This window comes from Camponotus vicinus, unplaced genomic scaffold (assembly GCF_025532165.1).
Source record: "Camponotus vicinus isolate PSW18456_S1 unplaced genomic scaffold, iyCamVici1.0 SCAF_1, whole genome shotgun sequence".
Lineage (NCBI taxonomy): Eukaryota > Metazoa > Arthropoda > Insecta > Hymenoptera > Formicidae > Camponotus > Camponotus vicinus.
In genome coordinates this window covers 31023598-31044298 of record NW_028141945.1, presented here as the reverse complement: position 1 = coordinate 31044298, position 20701 = coordinate 31023598, and the positions used below count along the sequence as shown (strand labels likewise).

At 34.9% G+C, this 20701-nt stretch overlaps 4 protein-coding genes across 15 annotated transcripts; 3 read left to right on the top strand and 1 right to left on the bottom strand.

The window, feature by feature from the left end:
- Window positions 1-81: 81 nt before the first annotated feature.
- On the top strand, window positions 82-6731 carry Usp20-33 (Ubiquitin specific protease 20/33). 3 transcript variants are annotated; one of them, XR_014435251.1, is made up of 7 exons: window positions 82-224; window positions 402-470; window positions 857-1304; window positions 1608-3350; window positions 3491-3762; window positions 3897-4278; window positions 4361-6731. XR_014435251.1 is itself a non-coding variant. In XM_083079264.1 (6 exons), exons 1-6 carry the CDS (start codon window positions 137-139, stop codon window positions 4199-4201), a joined length of 2925 nt encoding a protein of 974 aa, XP_082935390.1. In that variant the 5' UTR covers window positions 82-136; the 3' UTR covers window positions 4202-6731. The 3 variants fall into 3 exon arrangements, 2 of the variants coding, with proteins under 2 accessions (XP_082935390.1, XP_082935404.1); XM_083079264.1 differs by having other exon boundaries at window positions 3897-6731; XM_083079278.1 differs by lacking the exon at window positions 402-470 and having other exon boundaries at window positions 83-224; window positions 3897-6731.
- A 197-nt stretch (window positions 6732-6928) lies between these two features.
- Window positions 6929-12490, top strand: Vgat (vesicular GABA transporter). 2 transcript variants are annotated; one of them, XM_083079347.1, is made up of 4 exons: window positions 6929-7446; window positions 7799-8111; window positions 8181-8313; window positions 8741-12490. In XM_083079347.1, exons 2-4 carry the CDS (start codon window positions 7816-7818, stop codon window positions 9923-9925), a joined length of 1614 nt encoding a protein of 537 aa, XP_082935473.1. In that variant the 5' UTR covers window positions 6929-7446; window positions 7799-7815; the 3' UTR covers window positions 9926-12490. The 2 variants fall into 2 exon arrangements, with proteins under 2 accessions (XP_082935473.1, XP_082935471.1); XM_083079345.1 differs by having other exon boundaries at window positions 6929-8111.
- A 185-nt stretch (window positions 12491-12675) lies between these two features.
- On the bottom strand, window positions 12676-18157 carry LOC145960045 (uncharacterized). Of its 6 annotated transcripts, none has more exons than XM_083079317.1 (9): window positions 18000-18149; window positions 17324-17468; window positions 17067-17141; window positions 16790-16999; window positions 16449-16610; window positions 16224-16373; window positions 16046-16139; window positions 15714-15935; window positions 12676-15598 (listed from the first exon to the last, which is right to left on the bottom strand). In XM_083079317.1, exons 2-9 carry the CDS (start codon window positions 17435-17437, stop codon window positions 14334-14336), a joined length of 2292 nt encoding a protein of 763 aa, XP_082935443.1. In that variant the 5' UTR covers window positions 17438-17468; window positions 18000-18149; the 3' UTR covers window positions 12676-14333. The 6 variants fall into 6 exon arrangements, with proteins under 6 accessions (XP_082935443.1, XP_082935449.1, XP_082935445.1 ...); XM_083079323.1 differs by having other exon boundaries at window positions 17333-17468; XM_083079319.1 differs by lacking the exon at window positions 18000-18149 and adding an exon at window positions 17662-17802.
- Window positions 18158-18181: 24 nt separating this feature from the next.
- Window positions 18182-20441, top strand: Dtwd2 (DTW domain containing 2). 4 transcript variants are annotated; one of them, XM_083079360.1, is made up of 6 exons: window positions 18182-18395; window positions 18770-18927; window positions 19054-19215; window positions 19305-19485; window positions 19638-19840; window positions 20240-20441. In XM_083079360.1, the coding sequence occupies exons 2-6, from the start codon at window positions 18842-18844 to the stop codon at window positions 20367-20369; spliced, it is 762 nt and encodes a 253-aa protein (XP_082935486.1). In that variant the 5' UTR covers window positions 18182-18395; window positions 18770-18841; the 3' UTR covers window positions 20370-20441. The 4 variants fall into 4 exon arrangements, with proteins under 4 accessions (XP_082935486.1, XP_082935480.1, XP_082935477.1 ...); XM_083079354.1 differs by having other exon boundaries at window positions 18183-18370; window positions 18608-18927; XM_083079351.1 differs by having other exon boundaries at window positions 18183-18395; window positions 18608-18927.
- The last annotated feature ends 260 nt before the right edge of the window (window positions 20442-20701 follow it).

The window sequence follows — 20701 nt, the reverse complement described above, 5'->3', positions numbered from 1 at the left end:
GCACTAGTGCAGCAGTGCAGCTGAAAAGAACAGACCCTATATTCTAGGGACTCTACAAAATGGTGCCCATCATAGACATTTAAATTTATGGTATTTATAATGCTTGTCCGCAAGTTGACAGATCTTTTGAAGAGTAATGATTGTGGAAACGTCTGTCAACATTGCAAGAAATAGTAAATCCATCGTATATCCGAACCCCATTAGTATCAGACTATGCATTGAAGGTAGAGATTAAAAATTGAAGATTGAAATTTTAGTCAAAAGTCTCCTCTTGTCTTGATTTATCAAATTCTAATCTTCAATTCTTAATCTTCGATGTGTAATCTGATACGGACTTTAATCCTGATTCATACGTCAAATTGCGCAATACGTTGAATACTTTCCACATGTGGAAACACAAGTTGACCAATCAAGGCAGAGAGTCATTAGCTCCAATTGGTTAATCGAACGTTTCGAAATGTTGCAAATAGGTAAAGTATATACGTATCCATAATAATATCATTTAGTTTAGATTAATTGATTTCCTCGCACGTATGTTTCATGCGGTAGCATAAATCCGTCTGGATAAACCTTAACAATCGTTTATACAGAAGTATGTATATACACATCTGTCCTTCAATGACAATCATTTTCGTGCGTGACACTCGCAGCGGTTAACTAGGCGCGCGCGGGACATGTCTCGGTCAGGTTAGAGAGTGACGTTACAATGATCAACATCAGCAACGTAGTACAACGATAGCAACTCTGATAATGACAGTGACACGTGTTGTCACGGGCAAGGCGTAGTCAGGACAATAATCCCGACTGCGTGTGTAAGCGACGACGGTTATCGTACACTCATCGTAGTTTCATTCAGGTGGAAGACGATTCGATTGTATGGGAAAGATGCCGTTAGTCGTGAGAAATTGTCCGCATCTGGCCAACCGTGGCGATCTCGCCTTCATCGAGGCGCTGATGACGCGGGAGGAACGTTTCGCCAAGTGCAGCGATTGCGACATTTCGGGACCTAATCTCTGGCTCTGCCTGTTCCCCGACTGCCGCTGGGTCGGTTGCGCCGAGACGCATCTCGACCACAGCACCATTCATAATCAGACCTATCCGACCCACTGCGCCCACATGAATCTGTCTACCAAGAGAATCTGGTGTTATGCCTGCAAGAGCGAGGCTATCGCCAAACATGTACCCTCACCCCCGTTGTCGCCCACGCAAGTGGAGTTCAAGACTATGGGCAACAAGTTTGGCGGGGATGCTCCTGGTGGTAGCGAATCCAAACTAGATGGCTTGGACAGATTGATGTTCGATAAGTGAGTAAAAATGAAAATAATATATTATTATTCATTATGTATAGATATAAATTTTGTAAGAATCTCATCTTAAAACACAAGCTGCATTAAATTATTTAATTAAAGTTGTCTGAATTAATACTTTAACAGTTTGACAACTGATAGATGAGGAATAGATTATGGAAATAATTTTGTTCACATAAAATAGTAGTAAGATTCATTTGGAATTTAGTTGCAATATTTCCAAGCAAATGTAATCAAAAAGTAAACTTTAGATTTATAGTTCTGAAATATCTTTGTCTCTATGTCTTTTTTCTTTCACAGATTTTATGGAGATTGGGTTGCAAACAGAATTAATTCGGAAAAAGGAAATTCATTTAATGAGCGATCTGATTCTCCCGATAGTACAGATTCAGATGAGAGTAAGGATTTCTCTGGGAAGCCAAGAGGTTTGGTAGGCTTGCAGAATATTGGCAACACGTGTTACATGAATGCAGCATTACAAGCTCTATCCAATGTGTCTCCCTTGACACAATTCTTTTTGGACTGTGGTCATATGGTTAATTACATGTCGAAAGACAGGAAACCTGGGCTGAGTCTAAGTTACCTGACTCTCGTTCGGGATATGTGGAGTAAAAAAAATAAGGGATGTGTCGTACCGCATGGTGTTCTATCAGGTATCAGGACAGTCCATCCCATGTTTAGAGGGTATCATCAACACGATACTCAAGAATTTCTCAGATGTTTTATGGATCAACTACACGAGGAACTAAAAGAACACATCGAGGATGATAGAGATGTTCAGCTGCGACTCAAAGGACTGGGCGATCATTCGTCAGAAGACGAGGATGAGGCCGAGATGGATGGTAACGCGTCCAGTCAGTCCGACGCCGAGTACGAAACGTGTGACTCGGGTGTAAGCGAACAGAGCTCGCTGAGCGATGAAGGTGAACGTGGTACGAAGAGACGGTATTCTCGAGTGTCGCAGACCGAAAAGCTACGTAACAAATTCACCAATAGAAACCTGAAAAAATCGAACATGGAGCCACAACGTTCCCCGCAAAATTCGCCGGCCAAGCATCGCACTAAGAAGCAAATGAAAACACGCAGCATCATCAGCGACACGTTCGATGGTAAGCTCCTTAGTAGCGTGCAGTGCCTGACATGTGATAGGATTTCCACTCGGATAGAGACTTTTCAAGACTTGTCCTTACCCATCCCGAGTAGAGATCACATCGACATGTTGCATCAAGGATCGCTAACGCCACAGAAGGCCGGACCATGCTCTGACGTAGTCTACGTGACCAATCAGTCGGGATGGCTATCATGGTTTTTGCAATGGATGCGTTCGTGGTTCTGGGGACCAGTGGTCAGTCTGCATGACTGCCTCTCCGCATTTTTTAGCGCCGACGAGCTCAAAGGCGACAATATGTACAGCTGTGAGAAGTGCAATAAGTTACGCAATGGCATCAAATTCTCCAAAGTCCTGGAACTGCCCGAGATATTATGCGTTCATTTGAAGAGATTCCGTCATGAATTAATGTTCAGTTCAAAGATCGCCAATTACGTATCATTTCCCCTCGAAGGTCTCGATATGCGACCATATTTGCACAAGGAGTGCGTGTCCAAAGTTACAACTTATAATTTAATATCAGTCATTTGCCATCATGGTACAGCCGGTGGCGGCCATTACACCTGTTTCGGATTGAATCCAGTCACCAACAAATGGTACGAGTTCGACGATCAGTACGTGACGGAAGTGTCGCCGGACACGGTGAAGCAATGCGAGGCGTATGTGCTCTTCTACAAAAAATGGTCACCGGAAATGTTGCAATTGCGTGATAAGACTATGGAACTCATGGAAATATCGTCTCGCGAGCTATCTGATCTAAACTTCTTCGTGTCTCGACAATGGATTAACCGCTTCAATACATTCTCGGAACCCGGTCCGATCGATAATTCCGACTTTCTGTGTCCTCATGGGGGAGTGATTCCCGTTAGAGCGCATTTCGTTGACAAGATCAGTATGCCTATACCGCAGGCAGTTTGGGAATATTTATACAATGCGTAAGTTCTGTCTTGATGCATACAATTGTGATTCTGACATTTACAAAATTATTTTTCTATATATATAAAAAATATATATTTTTTTTATATATAGAAAAAAAAATATATATATATATTTTTTTTTTTCGTTTCCATTTCAGATTTGGAGGAGGTCCAGCCTGCACGCATCTGTATGAGTGCCCAATCTGCGAAGAGAAGTATGAATCCTTGCAGAAACGTAGGCAATACGAGATGGAACTATTCCAACGATTGAATCACACTACCGACAATCACACGGCTATCTATGCGTTAGCTATGGCTTGGTTAAGACAATGGCAGAGCTTCGTTCGAGGCAAAGAGACACAGCCACCAGGACCAATTGATAATAATTCCATCGTTGTAAATAAAAATGGACAAAATAGTCTTAAAATTGGTGAGTTTCTTTTCATATTGTATTATATAAGACAGATTATTTATTATTAAATTATATTTATCAGATGGCAGAAAGAAATATATAGAAGGGTGTTTGTTATATTTTTATATTCATCTTTATGTTCTTGCTTGCAGGCTCGGATTACGGCCAAATTCCCGAGGAGTTGTGGCAATTTTTCTTGACTACATATGGCGGTGGACCAGAATTGATGCTGCACTCGTGTCAACGACCAGTGCCCGCTCAGCCTAATGTTTCTATACATTCCGTGTCGAATCCAAATTTAATAGATTCGAATCTGAAGTGTAATCGCATAGAGGCTAAGTCTAATAAACTTACTACGACCAGGAGCTCGGAAACGATTTCGCAACAGGACAGCGCGATTGAAAGCCTACTTTCGAGCAGCGACTCCCATCAAACACAGAGGGACGTAAGCGAATAAATCACAAATGAATTGCGATTTTACGCGATATCCCGTTCATTAGGACAAACATTTCCATTGATTCTTTAAGTTAGCCTGTAAGTAATCAAATTATTCTAATTTCGCGAAACTCCATGTTTTATGCTCGGAATAGCTTGATACTTCCTTAAATTTTTATAGGTGAGATATTGTGCACTGGAATGTATAGTATCTGTGTCTGTGTTTTTAGTATTGTGGAAGTAAAATGATCACTGTCATTTTGCGATTTGAAGATGAAGAAAGACAATCAGATATCTTTGTATCGATTGTAGCGATTTATGTACAAAATTTGTAAAATTATATTCCTTCATAATGTGCAATAAATTTTAAAGTTATTTTCATTATAAAGAAAAACTACATGATTACATGATTTAATAAAGTAATCTTCTCATGAACATATAGCGATATATTAATTTTATTTGCAACAACTGAAGATAAAATGTTCATTTTTGTTTTAGTTTATTGAAAAGATTAGAATTTTATTGTGCGACACATTCTTTATTACCAAGTCGACGCAGTTTAAAAATAAAATGACATTGGTTGTTTTAAGTCCATTACTTTAATACGATTGTGCACCGTATTACTCGTTCAACAACATGGAATTTCATCGTACAATGATGTTTCATTGATGGGAATATTGCATATGATGGGAAACGTAGTTATAGTACAAAAACAGATTTGCTATAGACCGTACATTATTTAAATACAAATCTTAGCTCGTATTTTTCGCCCAAAGTCTAGGCCGTAACACCACGCGACTTCGGTATAGTTGAGGCTCACATTTTTGATGTTTATACATTCGCCGTGACGTTGAGGTATGCGTGTGTGTGTTATTTCTGCACAGAAAGACGGATGAGTTTTCTCTCTTTCCCTCTCTCACTCTCTCTTTCTTTGTTCCTCAAAGTCATGTATATAACATCCTTATGTCTTCGTTGATATCATAGCCTTTCATACTGAAAGAAAAAAGAAAAAATTGTGGAAGACTGACAAACCGATTTTATTTAAAAAGAAGACGTTAACTGCACGATCAATATGAGCGAGTTCTTAGTTACAAAATCGGATAAAAAGTTTGGCAAAAAAGTTCGATTATCTATATTTTTTGTTCTTGAGCAGATAGAAGAAATTATTGTGTTCTTGTTGTTATTTATATATAAGTAGATTTATTGTTGTAAACACACGTATATTTTTTCCTATCACTTAAAGAGCTAGTGCAAGAAAAGCTCTTGTGTCAGTGCAATTCACCGATTGCCTTTGCAATCCTGCAAGCATGAAAAACAGTTAAATTATAGTTCTATACTATAAAAGCTTTGAGCTGCAATTAACTATATATACGCAAAAAACACGCTTCTTTCAAGCATATACAGAGAAATTTTACTTCATCTTTACAAATAGTAAATGGCAAATTTTTTTACATAATATTCAGGTATTTATCGAGCACGATTATCATCTGTATTATGTAAGAAAAGAGAAGATTGTAAGATAAAATAAGCGGTATTTAGAGAAGATTGAAGATTACAATGTTATTAAGATTGAGTTAAATATGATCTTCAATTTTTTGTACATATATCACGGTAATCATTCCAATAAAATACCTTTAATTTTGATATTATTTGATTGTTTAGTCACATCTGGATTATAAAACATGATATTTTATTCAGCAATAAAAGCACGTATAATGATAAATACTCGAGTATTGCGACAAAATTTTACAGTTAAATTTCTCTGTTATATATACTGAAGAAGTGTGCTTTTTATTGTTTATTAATTGCATTATTAATTGTTTTATGCTCGCAAGAGACGTGAGAAAGAATTATTATATTAGACTTATTACATTACGTATATGTCACGAATTTCTCTTGGAGTTACGTCTGCGTGGATTCTCGTTAATCCTCGGATATCTTATAGCAAATATTAATTTTAATATAGTATCATGATTGCATAAAGTAAAAAAAATGCAATACAATTTGAATTTCGTTTATCGAGACGCAAACAATTGTAAAAAATTGTTGAGGCTAATTCTATATAATCCATTGTCCAAAGTTTAACGTCCATAACATGAATAATAAATATATAAGTTGAGTTCTTTATTTATTGAATTCTGGAAAAACTATGTCATTGTCGAGCGAAATGTGTGTTTGTTCGTAACTCTAAATTAAAAACTCTCAATTCCTTTTCTATATAACTATAAAAAATTTAGCACTTTGTCATAAACCAATTCATTGATCATAACATTGACTTACTATAAAATGACAAATTTCATAGAATTATGCGAAATGTTGGCGAAATATTTGTGAGCTGAATTATGGGAGAGCGATACAAAAATTTTCAATTTTAAGCCATAATATTGCAAAGAATTCCATCTCCGAAATAATACACAATAATTGCAAGCTCATTCCAAATAAATTTAATTAAGAACACCAAGAGGTTTTAGATTTAATTTATTTCTATTTGATACACCAGATTGTGTGTGATTAATAATGATACGAATAAAATGATCAAAATGTTTCTTTCACAGCAGTTGTATTTCTAAACGATATCAGTCACAAGTCCCGACATCGATTTTATATCCGAGAGCCCTGTATTTTTCGATTTAAAAAAAATTAATATTTAATCGATACATAAACATGTATTATTTTTTTCTCTTAATAATTTTTTTCACTGTCATTTCGCAAATCACGATAATCCCATTTGTCCTATATTTAATTGCGGCTTGATACGGGGATCTTATTCGACTGCCATGTTCGGGAGAAACGGATGCGCGAATACGACACTAGGAGAGGCACTCGTGAGATGACGATACTTCTCTCGTGGACCATCGATCGAATCCTGCGCATTCGGGGGTGGCTGGCCATATTATTCCCCCGCGATCTCCCTTAAACGGCGCCGTGTCCCCGCTGCTGGTCGATGCCGCGGATCGTGGGCTTCGCTGCCGCGATTTTGGCCTCGCAAGTCGCGGCGTAGATCATAGACGAACAACATCGTCGTCATCATGCGGCTTTGTAATCCGGAGTAGTTAGGCAGCGCGCTCTCGTTCCGATCTTCATTCCTTTTCTTCCTTCCTCCTTTATGAAGCCTCGCTTTCGTCCGAGGTCATTTTTAGTTTAATCATTTTTACGCATCCTTAACTGCGCGAGGATCAGTCACAAGAGATCAAGAAGAGGTCAAGAATCAAACAAGATCTCTCAGGAAGAACGTCCAACACGGGCATCAGATTCACTAGTCTCTCGGTAAGCACGATTTTCTCATTGATAACACATTAATACGTTACTTGGCTTAAGCTCTAAGGACTCTAAGATATTTCATACACCGTTGTTCCTACAGCGATGGAGAAACCTGCAAGCACGAACATCAGCACACACATCGTTTCATTCATTGATAATCTACACATCTTGTTCAGAAATATCCAAGATACATAGTTTAAATCTAAATAATTAATGTCTTATACTTCATCATGTCTTACCCCAGGATATATACTTATCCTTCATTCCCTCGATCACTGTACAGTATCTAGTCGTGTTTTTGTGTGAAAAGAAGAACTATATACATGTAAGGGATCATAAGTAAACGTGCTCGCCGTAGAAGCAACAGATAGAGAAATGGCGAATTTCCGTGGATTTTATATACCCTCCTTCGGAGCAACGGTCAACGTCGCCTGGGAGACTTTGAAGGCCAAATGGCCAGAGAACAGTCCGTGTATGGAGCTGATCCGCGGCGGCGGCGGCGGCGGCATGGGCCAAGGACATCCTCAAGGTCACGCCGGTCAGGGTCAGTTCAAGTCCTTCGAGGAGGGCCGGGACAACACCGAAATGATGACCATGAATGGGGACCAGGCGTACCGGGATCAAAACAACGTGGCAATCGCCGAGGATTCCTTCAGCTACCAAAGAAACGGGTAAAGCACATTCCTTCCGAGCTGGATTCGAGATCTCTATTCGGATCTAACATATTGCTCCGATTTCAGGGATAAAGTTAGAACCGGAAGCATGAGCAGCGGCGATTTTAGCGAGTATGACGAGGGCGGCGGAGAGTTCGGTGCCTCAGGTGTCAAAATCAACGAGTGGCAAGCCGCTTGGAACGTTACAAATGCTATTCAGGTATTAGAGAATTAAAAAAAATAATATCTCCGATGATTCCATACTTCATCAATTCCATACTTCACAACCTTCCAAAAGAAACTAAAAAAAAAGAACCATTATTGTAATAAAACATTGCTATTACAATTTTATAGCAATTAATAATTATATAATAATGAGATTATTATATTTTAAACGCAATTATTACACTGAAAAAATTGTATTCTCAACTTAAGAATGTGCCACTTATCTTTAGAAATAGCGCCAAGAGGATCTCCCTTTTTTTAATATATATTCTAAAGATAAGTGGCATATTCTTGGGTTTGAGAATGCAATTTTTTCAGTGTATGTTTATTAATTATTAAACGCATAATTACAACTATGTAATTATGCATTTTTCTATAAACTTCATTTAAACACACCAGTTTACTTGCGAATTTTTCCCCAGGGAATGTTCATCGTCTCTCTGCCATTCGCTGTTCTACGCGGCGGTTACTGGGCGATCGCTGCGATGGTCGGCATCGCACACATCTGCTGCTACACCGGCAAGATCCTAGTCGAGTGCCTGTACGAGCTGGACTCGGTGACAGGTCAACGTGTGCGCGTACGAGATTCGTATGTGGCCATCGCTAAAGAATGCTTCGGGCCAACGTGGGGCGCACGCGCCGTCAACATCGCGCAAATCATCGAGCTGCTGATGACCTGCATCCTGTACGTGGTTGTTTGCGGCGACCTGATGATCGGCTCATTTCCCGAAGGCGCGATCGACACTCGCAGCTGGATGATGCTGATCGGTATATTTCTGTTGCCGCTCGGTTTCCTCAAGTCGTTGCAGCACGTCTCTATGCTGAGCTTCTGGTGCACGATGTCTCACCTCTTCATCAATGCGATCATCATCGGTTACTGCATCCTGGAGATCGGTGACTGGGGCTGGTCGAAGGTGAAGTGGACGATCGACATGGAGAATTTTCCAATCTCACTCGGCGTGATAGTCTTCAGTTACACGTCTCAAATCTTCCTACCGACCCTTGAGGGCAATCTCATCGATCGCTCCAAGTTCGATTGGATGCTGAACTGGAGTCACATCGCCGCGGCCGCGTTCAAGTCGCTCTTCGGTTGGATCTGCTTTCTGACTTTCCAGAATGACACGCAACAGGTGATCACCAACAACCTACATTCGGCCGGTTTCAAAGGTTTGGTGAATCTATGCCTGGTCGTCAAAGCGGTGCTCTCGTACCCGTTGCCGTATTACGCGGCCTGCGAACTCCTAGAACGCGCCTTCTTCCGCGGTCGACCGAAAACGATCTTCCCGACTATCTGGACGGTGGATCGCGAGCTCAAGGTCTGGGGTCTGGCTTGGCGAGTCGGCGTGATCGTGTTCACCATTCTAATGGCGATCTTCATACCGCACTTTAGCATATTGATGGGTTTCATCGGTTCCTTCACCGGCACCATGCTCTCATTTATTTGGCCTTGTTACTTTCATCTGAAGCTGAAGAGAAACTCGATGGAATGGAGTGCCGTCGCGTACGATTGCTTTGTCATCTTCCTCGGTATTCTCTTCGGCGTAATCGGCGTCTACGACTCTGGCTCTGCGCTGATTAACGCTTTCGAGATCGGTTTACCCTTCTGAGCGATCTCGCGCCAGTTAGGTCATTTTATGTTGTTGTTCATGTCTTATACCGAGATGATATTACGCTCTCGAGCTGTCGAAATATTCGATTCTAATATATTGCTCGATATACATGCAATAATTGCTGATGCATACGGGAGACTATATAAAGAGATATTCTGAAATAATTGATAGAAAGTTGCTGTAGGGAAATATATTTTTTAATAAAAATTAAAAATTCCTTTCTTTAAACAATATTTTTACAGAGAATTTGTTTTTCAAAATGTAATAATATATACAAAAAATTATGGTAAAATTTTCCTCTAAAATTTCAGCCACAAATAAGATTTTTTTTTAAAGAGATGTGTGTTCTCCAACTTTAAAATGCATCAGTGAATTTGAGAATCAAATATTTCACGGATTCGAAAGCGAGAAATTTGCATCTGTATTTCTTATCAATATTTTGACATTTTTATCTTTTTTTTGGTGTTGTAAGTTTCTCTTAGCATAAGGAGGATGTCCTGAATCTTTCTTTAAAATAATTTTAAATCGATTCAATCGATTAAAATGTAAGAGAATACCACCTTCCATTTGTGTAAAAATGATCCGCGCTTATATTCGTAATGACATGCGTTTTCTGCGCGACAAATTTACATTTAAATAATCAATGACAACATATCCAAAATTGTTTTCTCTATTGTAATAGCGAATTGTTGTGATCTATTTTTAGAAAAATCGAAATTAGACAAAAACGTACTATTTTCTATTAGTATGTAATTACAGTATTCTTTTTCAGAAGGAGAAAATTATCGGCTCGCTGAGTGATGTAATTTGAAGTTCTATTGTATATTTCACAATTCCATCAGGATTGTAACACATCTGTAAGGCGAGTGAAGGATTTATCCGTCTTCCAATCTCCGATTTGTTTTACATTCGGGAGCCTATAGATAAAAGAAAGGAGATCTAGGGTCTCATTAAACGTGACAATATCTCATGATGTCTTCCATGATGCAGCAGCAAACAGAGCGCAACCTAACTACTTACTAGTTGACTACTATTACAGTTTTCTGGATTTTATAATTGTATGTATTGCTCTCTACGGAGTTGTGTAACCATGTATAATTTTTACGCGTCGCGTCGAATCACGACGACGGGACACGATGCGGCCGCGATCGATCAATCTTGATCGCAATTTCGCGCACAGTAATTATTATAGCGATTACGATAGATGATGAATCTGCCAAATAATTTTTAGGGTAGAACCCGTGTCCCTTCGTCGCGCAAACGATGCGCAAACAATTATGTACAATCGAGTACAATTAGTTGTATAATCCAAGGTCTTCCAAGAAATCGTTATAGATCACAAATTAGTTTAAGGAATGAGTGTAGAACAATATAGTTGTTCCGTGAAACTGCAGAATGCTGAGGAAGAACAGATGAATCTACATTAAAATTAAAAAATCCATCCTTTCACAAGAGTATAATTAAAATTTCATACTATATATTTCGAAATCGTTGAAGATATTTATGAATCTTTTTATAGATTAATTTCTCTTAAAATTTTTTAATCAAAATTTATAAATCTATGAATCTTTTTATAGATTAATTTCTCTTAAAATTTTTTAGCGTGGATCTTTTTGAATTTTAAAGATTTGTAGATTCACAGATTGTTGACTTCGCTTAGATCAAGTACTCTTTCCTTTGAATTTTTCATTTCGTAACTTTTTTCCTCCAAAGCATACATCTGTGAACGTTCTGCAGACACGGAAAATTTGCATATTAACTAAAATACGTTAATAATTGTGAAACGAGTCTTCCAGTAATGTCTTCCAGAACGACAATATTAATAAAAATAATACAATATATAATATTATACAATAATGATAATGATGTATTACTATTTATTGAGAAGGATCTTTATCGAATGATATCAAGCGTTATGTTGAGAGTTGTAGATGTTAAGCGTTAACTCATAAGGCTACCGTCATGCATAATTGATGTTTCATATCATTGAATATATCAATGACACATAATGTAAGTAAAGTCACGCTGTTCACGAAATCAGATTTAGATCGTTAACGAGGGATCATCTTACTTCTTTATATCGACAATAATTATCAAAAGCGATTGGGTGAGAATCGTATTGGAATCTTCTCTTCGTGGTCGCGAGCTAACGATAGGTTTAGTAGTTATGCTATTTGTCTTATGAAACTTTCAATTTTTTGCTTTAACATATCTCGTTATCGGCTTGAAAGAAAAAAAAATAGAACGAATGCCACAGTGTAAAAATCTGTTGTAGACTTAGAGAAATAGTTGATCTATTTCTGGATTATGGAGGCGAACCACAAAGAGATATTCCGCGAGTTGTTTTAATGCGGACAAATATAGGCTTTTAAAGCGCTTCTGCAGAAATATTCGTATTTCGTGGCGTTTCGAGAAAGGCAAAACCTCATCGGTGTTGTGTAGGCAGAATATACCTATAAACGTGTTATAAAACGATGTAAAGCGGTCTCCGTATTATGAGAAATATGAAAATACATTATCCGATGTGAATACGAGGAGTGATAATATATTGACAAAATTTTACGAACGTGTATTCTCTTCACTTGCACTTCGCCCGGTAATATTATTTTATATCTTTCTTTGGAAATCAATTACAAAAATTAAAATATTATTAGTAATAAATTAAATTTTTTACATGACTTTATTTCAAGTTTTGTTCACTTATTCGATCTAAAGGAAAAGGGATATTTTATTGGATAGATATCTAATTGGTAAACAATTAAATTTATTAACAATGTTTTTATTATAATTTTTTCACGTTAGAATAATCTTAAAAATGCAAAAACTATGGCTGAGGAAATAACAAAATTATGGAGGCTTAAAATTTTATAGTATCGAATATATGGCAACACCATCTTTCTTAATAATTAGAAAAACAAAAAAATAATATCTGATAACAGAGAAATGTTCTTGAGAGAAGCTTTCTCTTTCAGGAGCTCTTAGCTATGCATTATCGTCATTTTCGACGAGCCTCAGTTACTAGTAAATCTAACATTTCTAATACGAGATTATATATATATATAAAGTATAAAAAATTAGTAATCAAATATATGTGCGCATTTTATTTGATTTTACTCGTTTGAAGAAATTTAACTTTATCAATTTAACGATGATTTCAGTCGCATATGAGCCTCCAAAAATCATGTAAAAATCAACGAATTATAAAAGCAATGAGAGAAACAAAAACATAAATAATATCAGATAATGAGAGAAGTATATATATATATGTATATAATAAATATATCTATAAATTATAAATTCAAATAACATATCAACCGATAAAAGTTACTTTTGTTTAATTATAATATAATTATTGGCTATGTCTAGTTAGAATGTCTGTTAATTTCACAGCTTTCGTTAATCTAAAACATCCCGTTTTTTTATTGCTCTTATGCCAATTATAAAAATATTTTTTGATTGTCACATGAACAAGGAAAGAATGAATTTTCTTTCGTGTCACAATATAAAAATTCGGAGATGTCGCAGTGACTATAGTAACTATTATTCTGTTATACTTCTATCATTACAAAAGTGCTACGTTTCTATTAAGAGGAAATTTGATAAATTAGTAAATTTACATCAAAAATTAGTAAATTTAATATATTTCGAGGTTCACGAATTTGACATTGCACAAAGCATCTTTAGCTTTTTAAAATATAAAATTAATAATTGACTTGTGTGAATTAAAAAGTAAAGATTTGATCTATATAATATAATTTGATTATACACAAAATTCATGAAAATAAAAATTTTAATTCTACAGATCAAATTTTTATTTTAACTCAAATTAATTATTTTTAATTTTATATTTTAAAAGGCTAAAAATACTTCACATACTGTCCAATTCATGAATCTTGAAGCGTATTAGGATTATTAAGTTTTGGTGTACCTAATTCGTCCAATTGCTCCTTAACATAAAATTATTCATATATATTATATATATTATATAATGTATATACATATGAGTATGTGTGTGTGTGTATATATATATACACACACTACATACATACATACATATATATATTGTCATACTATTAAATTCTAGCAGCAATCTCGAGAAAAATCAAAAATAAAATTAAACAGATAATATAACAAAGTATAAAATTCTGAAATAAAAAAATTACGATATCACTCAGCAGAGTTACAATCATCCATTCTCGAATGCTTGTTCCAAAAATAAGAAAATTTGTTGCAAACTATATTTGAACAATTCGATATTCTCAACTCGTGCGTATTTTAATTTTTGAGAAATATATATACGCGCGTTTCTCAACAAATATTTGTAAAAGCTTTCTCTCGTCTTATGTTATCGGTAACTTATATCTGTAACATTTTATACATTTTATTTTTGCATCTCATTTTTATATTATTCTTCAATTTCAACCACTTTGCTTAAAGCTGCCTTTACTTCTTTTTCTCGTAGATTTTCCTCTCGAGATTCTACTTTATCAATTACAATGTTATTTGCAGCATTCTCATTATTTTCATTTTTACATTCTCGAGTTTCATCAGCAGATTTTATTACATCCTGTTTATTGCTAGTATTAATTTTATCATCTATAACAATAACTTTATCTTCTACAATCGCAATTTCTTTTTCTTTTTCTTTTAAGCTTTTATCATTGCTATCCATCTTATTATTTTGTTCTGTTACAGAGGATACATCAGTTGAAGATGAAATTGTAAGATTGTTTGTCTCCAACTTCTCTTCTACAAAACTTGCTGTACTGAGCTCAAAATTATTTTCTTGCTCATTTATATCTTCAGTTTGCTTATTATCACAGTTATCACTTAAGATTTCTTCAATTTGCTCTGTTGGTGAATTATACTCTTTATTTTTCATTATAATTTCATTGATATCATCATTAACATTACATGATAGATTTTCTCCAGATTTAATCTTATCTCTATTATTATCATTTATATCTTTCACTAATGATACAGTTAAATCTGTTTTGGTAATTTCATACTCGGACATTGTAGCTGTTTGAACAATTTGAGACTCGTCTAATTTGTTTTCTATCTCTTTGTTTATTTTACATACTTCAACTTCGTCTTTAGACACAGGAAGGTCTGAATCTTGTAAAATAAATTCATCTTCTTTGTTTATAAAAGTTTTGCTTTTTTCATCTATGTATGAATTTAAATTATCATTCTGATTATCCTTATTTTCTACTTCTATATTCACATCTAATGTATCAGAAGAAATTACATTGTTTTCTTCCTCATTCACAACTTTATCATTTTGTAGTGGTATTACAATATTCTCCTCAGATTTTTGGAGTTTAAATTGATCAGATTTCTGTGATTCTGTATGTTCTTTTTGTAGTAATTCTATTTCATGATGTTTCTGTGGATTCTCAATAGTGTCTTCTCTCTTAATCTCTTTCTTACGAAAGAAAGGAGATTTATTGCTAAAATCCTTCTTTTTCGGAGGCTGCGATTTTCGCGAATTAGAGAATTTTTGCATATCATGATAAATACCTTTAGTCTTATCTTCATAGGATTTTGGATGTGAAAAGGATTCGGTATCAGGGGAAACCATTTCAACGTCCGAGTGACTGCTGTATGTTACGCGACTTCTTTGTCGTGGTCCTACTCGACCTGTTCCAGCAATACTTGGTGAGTTTACTAAAAAATAGTAATATATATATATATATATATATATATATTGAAAGATCTTTAAATACTATATATTTTTACTTATATATTTAAAAGGAAAAATCACTGGGAATATATATAATACCTTTGACACTCATAACTGGACCTTTTCCTTGATTCAATGTGACTTTTATGCTTTTGTCAGTAGCAACAACAGTTCTTTCTTCAGAATTTGACGATAAAGGATTTTTAACGTGCCCTTCCTGATGAGCATTATTGGAACGATTTTCATAATTATTATGAAAATGCCTCGAATTTCCTCGGTAGGAACGATAACCACTACGATTATAGCTTACATAATCGTTTCCTACAAAGAATTGTATGTTTGCAATAATGAGAACATAGTTTATTAATATTCCTTGTATATATATAGGTGTGTGTACATTTCTACTTATATAAGCAACTATCGATTCTCACCATTAACATGTCTTCTATCAAAATCTTTATGATCCTTCTTTACATAATCTCCTAATTTAGCTTCAGTTCTCATCATCTCATTCACAATATGTGCCTGCAATAAGTATAATTATAATCTATCATTTCTATACAGTTTCTACATAGTTAAATTAATTTTTTACATAATGCAAGCTTTCACCTTGTCATTATCCCATTCTCTACGCCAATTACCCTCAGCTGTCCTTTGTCTACTAATGCGATCCTCATCGATACGATTTCTCTCTGCTCTCCAAGCTTCATATTCTGGCTGATGCTCATCTCTGCGATGACTTCTGTTTATTCTATAATCCTATTTGAGAAATGAATGAAATTAAAAAGAATTCTTTTTCTAGTTATAATTTATCTACATCTTTTTTTTACATACTTTTTGCATTCCATCTTTTCCTCCAGATTTCTTCCTAAATGTGCCTTTTGAATGTTTCTGTCCTTTACTTGATGGATTATCCGTTATATTTTCCATATTACCTTCTTCTCTCTCAGCATCAGCAAGGAAATTATATTTAGGATCAGGTGGAGGCCCTTGTCCCTACAAGAAAACATTAGTACAAATTGAACAGTATTATTGACAATTTAAAAGATTAAAAAGGTTTATTCTCATTCCTAAGCTTTAAAAATTATAAAAAATTAATAAATAAAATTATTTATTAAATTTGTTACTATACAGTCTAAAAATTAATATAATATTTCTCTGTTTCATGCACGCACCTGAGCAAAAGTATGAACTTTTCTTCCCTCACCACTCACAGAATGATGTTGAATATGTTCGTGATGTTCTTTAGCAGGTTTTGATTTATTATTTGTTCTAGGTGGATTAGAAAATTCTGGCGGTTCCTTTCTCTCAGGCCAATCCGTAGATGGCACCATTTGCACCAATGCATTCAATTTGGCTGCATTTTTTTTATCTTCTTCCACTTCCTGTACAACAAAATCTATTATTATCCACATAGAACAATTAAGTAATTAAAAATAGTCACTCGATTACCTCATGCCTCCTTCTAATCTCTTCATTCTGTTGTCTTATCTTGTTGATTTTCTCTTCAAGCGCGCTGGCTGCCATCTGCAATGCAGAGATCGTCGAATCAGTCGATTATAAATATATGAACAATAAATGATAAACGTCGAATTATTCCTATCTCTCATTAAAAATTCTTATCGGAAATATATCGCGAAAAAAATATATATTTAAGTGCGATAATATTTCAAATCATCTAATAAACGATCAAACATTCTGCTCTGTACGATAAGCACTCGTGTCACGTCCCTGCAAGCCGCGAAAGGAATGTCACTTCCGAATTCTTCGTTCTCTAAATAGCCATGTCGCGGTTGAGTACGCACAAGATTTGCTTGATTCATCCGCGCTACTTCATCTAATGTTCTATCTCGCCTAAAAAAAAAAAAACCGTAGAATCTAACCAGATTTCTCCCGAGACAATCGAGTGTGCAATGCAAAAAATTAAGCGGGTCATTATTTTTGCCACGAATAAATTGGCGATGCGCACAAATTCGTCGCATACTGATTCACAGATAAAATAACATATGTACTGATAAGAAATGCATGCAGATTTACAATGTCGTACACTGAAATTTTTCAATTCGATTAACTTGGCGCGTATATATTACTTCGTTTACTCTTTCGACAAAATCTCGACGAGATCTTGTTTTAGCGATAATGTACGCATTTTGTGTGCGCGCGCGCGCGATACCGTTGGCATAAATTTTTACTGCTCTAAATTTTAGAATCAATTGGTGTACGTATTGATGCACGGCTAATATGACGTAAGGGACATCGTAATGATCGTGATGATGATAGATAAGTATTTGGGGAGATTTAATTCGCGACTCTTGCAATTACACTTTAAGTTAGGTTATGGTACGGTGAATAATAGATTTAATAACACGGTTAATAATAACATACGGTAATCGAATGCTGTAGAAATGTGCTGGACCGAGTGGTGAGGCTAGCTGGAAGGATTCAGAACATCACACGGGACGGTTATGTCAGATACGGAAAACGCGAACAAGCTCGCAGCTCGGGATCTCGGCGCATCTGTCACTTCTGCGTGTGGCGCATGCGCTGTTGATTTTACCGACCGGCATGCACGCGATCGCGCCATCTATGGCGACGCTATCATACTTAATTTACAATGTTCGATAACTTCATGCAAATGGTCGGTCGGTAAATTAGCGTTACACTCTCGCATCTTTGAAGAAAGAAAAAAAGGAAAAAGCATAAAAAAACATGACCTATGATAAACACGACCTTTGATATTTCTAAACTTTCTTTTTGTATGTACTTCTTGTTAACCTTCCGGTAAAATTGTTACATGTGTTTTTCGATTTATTTTTGTAAATTTTCTCCTTTGTGAATTATAACCTATGAGTTATAACTTGTATAATTTAATTTAAATATTAATCTTAATTAATTTTATTTTAATCTTAATTTAATTTAAATATTTAAATATAATTTTATTATTACATTAATGATTGTTATGCAAAAATATATATAGTGGGCGTTTTTTTCAGCAAGTGACACAGAGAACACAGTGAATCCTTGTTTACATTCATTAACCAACAAGGATGAAGCGATACACTTGTTCTCTGTGCTTGCTGAAAAACGCCCAGTATCATCAATATATGATAACCGAAATCTGAATTTCATATTTTGCTGCGATTGCGTGAACGAAGCGTAATTAACTGCCATATAATGTATGAAAGATTGTCAAAAAATATCGAGGATTTTTTTGATAATCACTTATCATGACGAATGAAGATGACGTGTGGAGTGAATTAGCGAGCATTCCCGCCGATCCCCCTGAAACAAGAGACAAATGTCAGCAATGCAAGTAAGTATGAAAATATATGTACATATATACATAAGTTGAGAAGATCATATAAACCAAAAATTTTAGAAACTTGTGAAAAGCAAGAAATTAAAATTTTTGAAATTTTAATAATATGTCTTTTTGTAGGAGACCTGTGCAAGTATGCTGGTGTCCAGGTTTACCAAAACAACGTCTCAATCCTGCATCAAGAATAATTATTCTACAGCATCCAGCAGAGGCAAAGCGTTGTCTACGTACAGTGCCAATGCTTGCATTAGCATTGGAATCAGGAAAGTGCCTAATCTTCAGGTAAAAAAACAAATTAGTCAAATTACAATTAAATTTTCTGTGTGCAAATCTCAATAAAACTCCAAGAGATTATTTTATTCTTCTTTAAGGGGAAAGAAGTTTCCATTACCTAAACACGAAGGCCTACCAGAAATATTAAATGATAAGAATACTATTTTATTATACCCATCGCCTGGAGCTATTGCACTTGACACACTAGATCCAGTTGGAATTAATGAACAAAAGGCATATAATTTAGTTCTGCTGGATGGAACATGGCCACAAGCAAAAGTAAATTATATATTTAAATAATGTAATATATGTTAGGGGGGGGATAATTTATTATCATATAACTTGAATTTTTTTAAAATAAAAAATCCTTTTTCAAAAAAAAATATGTAAAATAAACTATAATTAATATTTTTCTGTATTTATTTTCTTAGGCAATATATCACTCGAGCCCAGCTTTATATTTTCTGCGAGCTTGCAAGTTAATTGGCGTACCTACTAGTCAGTATGTGATCAGGACACAACCAACAGAAGGTTGCCTTTCGACATTGGAAACTGGTGCAAGTGCACTCTCAATTTTAGAAGGTGATCCAGAATTAAAAGAAAAGATGTTGGGTCCATTGCATTATCTATGTAGGCAAGTATAGCTAAATTTCTGTTAAGCAATCATAAATAATTATAAATTGATTTCTTATGAAACAAATTAGAATTTTTCATAAAAAAAAAGAACAAAAACTTTACTAATTTATGAAAAAAATAACACATATGTATACATACATGGATCATAATTATAAAAATCACTTTTAAATAATTATATATATATATATATATATATATATGTGTGTGTGTGTGTGTGTGTGTGTGTGTGTGTGTGTGTGTGTGTGTGTGTGTGTGTATGTATGTATGTATGTATGTATGTATGTATGTATGTATGTATGTATGTATGTATGTATGTATGTATGTATGTATGTATATATATATATAGTTATATATAAATTACACTAAAATTTATTAATAAGACTATATCGTTATTTAGGTTTCAATTAGAAAATGGCGCTGTGACACACCAGAGTAAGGAATTTCTTATCAAACAGAAAAATTATCCCAAATTAATCGGCAAGAGACTTGCCAAACAATTACGCATATTACCGGATAATACCTCATAATATTAGGAGACTGAAAAATTTCATATGTATATTATACTGTAATTATTATATATCTTTATATTTTTCTTGTTACACTGATTTGAAATATCTGTAGATATATTTCTATCTAACACATTTTTCAAATTTAACAATTTTACTGTTTGATTCATTTGCAAATATTTCTTAATTAAACAACCAAAAGGCATCATTATATTAAAAATCCACTTCATTGTGTTGCGAAACAAAAATAAACAATCTTGTAATATATATAAATAACATGTAATTACATGTTATATACATACATATATATATATTGCAAGATTGTTTACTTATTTTATATATATATATATATT

Coding starts and splice junctions, on each gene's coding strand:
- Usp20-33 (XM_083079264.1), top strand. CDS start 137: ATGATTGTGGAAACGTCTGTCAACATTGCAAGAAATAGTAAATCCATC. Junction 471..856: donor TTTCGAAATGTTGCAAATAG/GTAAAGTATATA, acceptor AGTTTCATTCAG/GTGGAAGACGATTCGATTGT. Junction 1,305..1,607: donor GACAGATTGATGTTCGATAA/GTGAGTAAAAAT, acceptor TTTCTTTCACAG/ATTTTATGGAGATTGGGTTG.
- LOC145960045 (XM_083079317.1), bottom strand. CDS start 17,437: ATGAATCAAGCAAATCTTGTGCGTACTCAACCGCGACATGGCTATTTA. Junction 16,611..16,789: donor AAGTTCATACTTTTGCTCAG/GTGCGTGCATGA, acceptor GTTTTCTTGTAG/GGACAAGGGCCTCCACCTGA. Junction 15,599..15,713: donor TCCAGTTATGAGTGTCAAAG/GTATTATATATA, acceptor ACTATTTTTTAG/TAAACTCACCAAGTATTGCT.
- Dtwd2 (XM_083079360.1), top strand. CDS start 18,842: ATGACGAATGAAGATGACGTGTGGAGTGAATTAGCGAGCATTCCCGCC. Junction 19,216..19,304: donor GGAAAGTGCCTAATCTTCAG/GTAAAAAAACAA, acceptor TTCTTCTTTAAG/GGGAAAGAAGTTTCCATTAC. Junction 19,486..19,637: donor GAACATGGCCACAAGCAAAA/GTAAATTATATA, acceptor TTATTTTCTTAG/GCAATATATCACTCGAGCCC.
- Vgat (XM_083079347.1), top strand. CDS start 7,816: ATGGCGAATTTCCGTGGATTTTATATACCCTCCTTCGGAGCAACGGTC. Junction 8,112..8,180: donor TTCAGCTACCAAAGAAACGG/GTAAAGCACATT, acceptor CTCCGATTTCAG/GGATAAAGTTAGAACCGGAA. Junction 8,314..8,740: donor ACGTTACAAATGCTATTCAG/GTATTAGAGAAT, acceptor ATTTTTCCCCAG/GGAATGTTCATCGTCTCTCT.